Source organism: Chaetura pelagica, unplaced genomic scaffold (genome assembly GCF_000747805.2).
Source record: "Chaetura pelagica isolate M959 unplaced genomic scaffold, ChaPel_1.0 scaffold142, whole genome shotgun sequence".
NCBI lineage: Eukaryota > Metazoa > Chordata > Aves > Apodiformes > Apodidae > Chaetura > Chaetura pelagica.
The window spans coordinates 734,844-739,742 of record NW_009952973.1 but is presented as its reverse complement, the minus strand read 5'-3'; the positions used below and the strand labels follow the sequence as shown (position 1 = coordinate 739,742).

Here is a 4,899-nt window from a genome sequence, read left to right as displayed (position 1 = left end):
CCCTACACTGAGTGCGTTTTGCCTGTGATGGTAACTGCTAAGCAATCTCCCTGTTCTCTTCTTGACCCACAAAGTTTCCATCTTATTTTGTCCCCATCCTATCAGTGTGAGGGAGTGCTAGAGCTGCTTGGCGGGCATCTGGCAGCTAGCCAAGGTTAAATCCATCACAGATAAGTAGAGAATGATTTAATTGTTTACCTCAGTTTGCTGTATGGTTGTGCTGCAGCTGTTAGCTGTCTGACAGCTGCTTTAGAAATGCTCAGCAGCAGTTACAAATCATTGTGTCAAGGAGAATGGCTGAGTTTTATGCTAAGGTGTTAGAGGAAAATTAACACACAGCTTTACTCCTGCCTTGTAACACTGCTGTGTTTCTGAAAATATACTTAATTTGTTCCAACAACAACTACTGATGTATTTTTGCCACTGAGCTCAAAAGTTGAGGGTTTGGGTTTTTTTTTTTCCTTTTCCTTTTTTAGTGATGGTGGCCTTCGTTTTGGAGAAATGGAGCGAGATTGCCAGATTGCTCATGGGGCTGCCCAGTTCTTGAGAGAGAGATTGTTTGAAGCTTCAGACCCATACCAAGTCCATGTCTGTAACCTGTGTGGAATCATGGCGATTGCAAACACAAGGACTCACACCTATGAATGCCGGGGATGCCGTAATAAAACTCAGGTACGTGTGGTCTTCATCAGCCAATGCTTCTTTTTGTGGGTAAGAGGAAATACCACTTGGGTGAACCGTGGAGGATAGGGAAGTAAATATTTAAAGAAGAAGCAGATCAGTTGCTATTTTAGTTTCGTAACTGTTTTAAGTGTTTATAGTCTCCTAGTTAATTTGGATGTTTCCCTATTAATTTTACAATGTTGGCTTGTCACTTGGCAGGAAATGCTGTTCCTTTGCAGTGTAGAGTTTTCAGAGACTTTAAAAGTAAATGCTTCAGAGCTTATTTTTAGAAGTAAAACTCAGAATAACAGGAATTTAGAGCCGTCGCCCTTGTGACTGTCCCCTTGAAGACATTTATGCTTGCAGAGCTGAGTCCCCATGGGAGGTCTTTTGTGTTGCACTTTTTTTTGTTTAAATAAAAAAGCTCTGTAGTGTGTGTTTGGTTACAGAACCATGTCAAGGGAGAGTGCCAGCACAGATAAAAATAGTTGCCTTAAACAGACTTGTTCTTGCACTGGGGACTGGCTGCTGCAACTCTTAACAGTGGCATTGGGGTTAATGAAGAGACGTATTGGAAATCTGAGCTGCATTCACTGCACATCAGACACGTGTTCCCTTGTTAAATGGGCTCGTTAAAGACCAGATCCCTTGGCTGCAGGTTTTATCAGTAAAAATGTGTTCTGGGTAGCTGCTGTGTAGCCTCTAGAGTCAGTCTCAGCTTCTCTCTTGCTTTGTTGCTGACTGAGCAATTCCTGTTAAATGCTTTCATACATAACTTCAGATTCATGTTTGAGCCAAAAACTTGTCAAGTTATTTGTGTAGAGGGTGGTGGAAGCTGATGCCTTAAGAGTGCTTATCATAAGCCTTTTGAAATCTCTTTCCAGATATCTTTGGTTCGAATGCCCTATGCCTGCAAACTGCTCTTCCAAGAACTGATGTCTATGAGTATTGCACCTCGTATGATGAGTGTTTAGCCTTTAAAAGGGCATTTTTTTAAAAAAAAACAATGAGACTGAAGTGCTTAAGTTTTGTTTCATTTTGTGTAGGTTGCATTTAAAATAGTTTTACTCGTCTATTGCGTGCTATTCAAAAGTGTTTATTTTCTGTAAATAGAATTAAAATTTGTAATCAGACTTGTGTATCTTTTTATTCGTGTATATATGAAAGAAGTGTGCAAGCAAACTGGTAATCAAAGAGTAAGGGAGTTAGGAGGGAATGATTAGTGAGATAGAAAAAGCCAGAGTTTGCAGCTTTCCAAAATGCTAATTTTAAAACTGTGCATAAGTGAAAATCCTCACATCGCATCACAGCTCTGCACCACCATCTGTGGAAAAACAAAAACATGTTAGGCTCTGTTCTGTTCCAAGGGGCAGCAGTACAGTATGTGAACTTCCTGGTATCTTAGCTGATGGTGATACCTGACAATTCCAACTCATTCCTGACCCCCTCCTTCCTCCTTTCCTTCCTGCCCTGCTGCAGGACTGCAGCAGCAGGGGAGTGGTAATAGCTGGCATTTTTATGTGCTGAGATCACCTGGACAACATGGGACATAGACTCCCTAACCATGTGCTGTGTAGCTGTGTTGTTGGACAGTTTGTTCCATTAATGTTATCAATTTTCTTAAAGTAATTGTGGACTGCCAGCTTATTGCTTAGCTACAGCATGCTTACTTGAGAGTTTTCCTACAGCTGAAAAGAAACAGCTGTAATGTGGTATAAGAAATAAACCATGAGAGAATATACACAGTACCTACCACCTCACAGTAGAGTTACTGTGAGAGGGGGAGTGAACATCATGTGTTCTGGGGTGTAAATGTGCTGCTCATGAGAGAACTTCATTCACATCCATAAATAAAATGTTTGAAAAGGGATTAGAGACTGGCTAAAAACCTTTAGCAAAGTTCCTGTGTGTAAGTGATTCATTTTATGCTCCTATTTCAATGCCAAGTGCTGTTAATATTTTCTCCTCAGGTCTTTCAGCTATTCAGGGATATAAGGATGCAGTAAGCCAAGACTATGTAGTTTGAGTGAAGCTACTGGGATTAAAATAAAGAATTATGTCTAAAAGTAGATTTGGGCAGCACAGTATTCTCTAGCTAGATGCTTTTTTCTCAGTGCCTCTTCCTCTAGCATGATTACAGTTACTGTTCCAGCTCTCCAGATTGATTCCAAAGCACACGTGGCTGTGATGCTAAGCCATCCTCTGCAGCTGGAATGAAGGTAGTTTGCCATCAGCTTTTCATGCAGCCTGATGAAGAGGACCTGGGTTTGAAGACTGGCTGAGGGCTGGAGGGTAAAGGCTTCATGTCTTGCCTAAAGGCCTGCTGTGGCATATCTGTCCTCTCCCTGGTTTGACACTCCAGCATGCAGAGAGAATGGCAGGGACTGGGATGTATTCAGGATGGGGAAGATAAGGAGGTGCATGGACTTGGCAGGAACTTAAATGCCTGAAGTTCCCTCTCTGTCTTGGGGCTGGTTGTGCCAATACTGCTCCTAGGAGAGATGGGCAGGTTTGGAAGTGTCCAGAGAACACTTAAAAGGACAATACAAATTTAGGACTGGAAAACCACTGAAAGGTGTTTTTAATTTGGTATCTTAATCTCTAGTACTTTACAGCATTTGGTGGGGGGAGGGAGTGGGTTTATTGAACAATCCCTTGAGAGCTCTAGCAGCTGAGATCTGCTGGGAATGTTTTGTCAAATCCAGTAAAAGCTGCATGTTAAATGGATATTTCTAGAATGCATTGTTGTGTTTTTTTTCAGACAGTGTTAACCAGAGCCACAATGCCTACCTTTGGTCAGGGCTATTTCATGCAGAGTTTCCACAACATGGATTTTTGCAGAAGCTGTTGCCTCTCCTTTGGCATTTGATGCGTGACATTCGTATTCTCCAGCATCGTCTTTGCTTAGAGGAGATATCTAGGGGAAGAAACACACACCCTCATTCCCCAGTTAAGTATCCTATGCATAAGTAGAAGTGATTATGTTTGAAGGTATATAATGTTTTAGTTGCTTGAGACATAATGAGATGGACAGAGTGCATGAAGTAGCAGTTAACTGTTAGGGACCACACTGACTGCCTGACTTCTCTCTGCCCTGAACAGTGGTTCAGATGGCAGCAGCTCTCTCCAGTGAGGTCTGGGACAAGAACCCACTCCATAGGGATCAGCCTAGTTTTTTTCTTCTCTGCTAGACCACATTACATGGGGTCCTTTTATTGTTTATTTAGTTTGGAGATGTGTCAGAGCACTGCGTGCTTAGTAAGGGGAGGGGGGCAGGAAGAAAAAGCCTTCTTACAACATGCTGCACCCAGGTCACTCAGCTCAGCAAAATTGTTATCTCAAATCTTCCCTTCTTGCTTTTGCCTCTGCTTTTGCAAGTGGTGTGGGAACCAGCACCTTAAACTGTGTTCCTGGGCTGCCAGCTTCTTTGCGGCTGGGAGCCATTATAGTTGCAATTCCCTTACTGGGATGGACAGCAGCTCCTTCTGGGGTGTGGTAATCACTGGTCAGGCTGAGGTACTCCTGTAGCTCAAGAGGTCTGTTGAGTAAGAGCGCATGTCTGTGTCCTGGGCTATTCTCAGGTCACATCCTTCACTGAGGAATGTGCAGTTCTGCCAGATCTACAAGGGCTCTTCAGCTGTGGGTGGGTCATGAGCTGCTTGCAAACTGCACTGTACTGTTTGTGTAGCTCTGCATATATGCAAAGTACTTACGAGCACCCAGCCAGTCACTTCGTGTTTCTCAGGGCCCCCTCGGGTCTGGATAGCCAAGTTTTCCCGGTCCCCAGGCAGAAGCTCCATTCTCTGGACACCATACTGTCCTCGAATTATCTAAACAGAAAGGGGTAAGACTTTGGGGGCTTATTTATGCTAGAACTGTTAGGACCATACCTGCACACAGAAAAGACCAGCACTAGTTTTACAGGAATGTGTTCTGTGCAGCAGCAATGTTTTTTCTAGTGCCAGCATTTCACCTTGTCCTCCCTGTACAGAAGCTCCATTCTCTGGACACCATACTGTCCTCGAATTATCTAAACAGAAAGGGGTAAGACTTTGGGGGCTTATTTATGCTAGAACTGTTAGGACCATACCTGCACACAGAAAAGACCAGCACTAGTTTTACAGGAATGTGTTCTGTGCAGCAGCAATGTTTTTTCTAGTGCCAGCATTTCACCTTGTCCTCCCTGTACTGCATCCCCTGTGCCTCAACGTCTGTGTTCCTCTTGCCTCAGCAGGA

General features: G+C 43.3%; 2 protein-coding genes across 2 annotated transcripts in view; one reads left to right on the top strand and one right to left on the bottom strand.

The window, feature by feature from the left end:
• The window catches only part of POLR2B (polymerase (RNA) II (DNA directed) polypeptide B, 140kDa), a 17,675-nt gene extending 15,884 nt beyond the window's left edge, over positions 1-1,791 (top strand). The window contains exons 23-24 of the mRNA XM_009995874.1: positions 477-672; positions 1,548-1,791. Of these exons, the coding sequence (XP_009994176.1) occupies positions 477-672; positions 1,548-1,637 (286 nt within the window). The 3' untranslated portion in view covers positions 1,638-1,791. The remainder of the gene's footprint in view (positions 1-476; positions 673-1,547) is intronic.
• Positions 1,743-4,899, bottom strand: part of IGFBP7 (insulin-like growth factor binding protein 7) — a 19,183-nt gene continuing 16,026 nt past the window's right edge. Inside the window, exons 3-5 of the mRNA XM_009995965.1 lie at positions 4,377-4,493; positions 3,454-3,580; positions 1,743-1,987 (exon numbers count right to left, since the gene is read on the bottom strand). Of these exons, the coding sequence (XP_009994267.1) occupies positions 1,968-1,987; positions 3,454-3,580; positions 4,377-4,493 (264 nt within the window). The 3' untranslated portion in view covers positions 1,743-1,967. The remainder of the gene's footprint in view (positions 1,988-3,453; positions 3,581-4,376; positions 4,494-4,899) is intronic.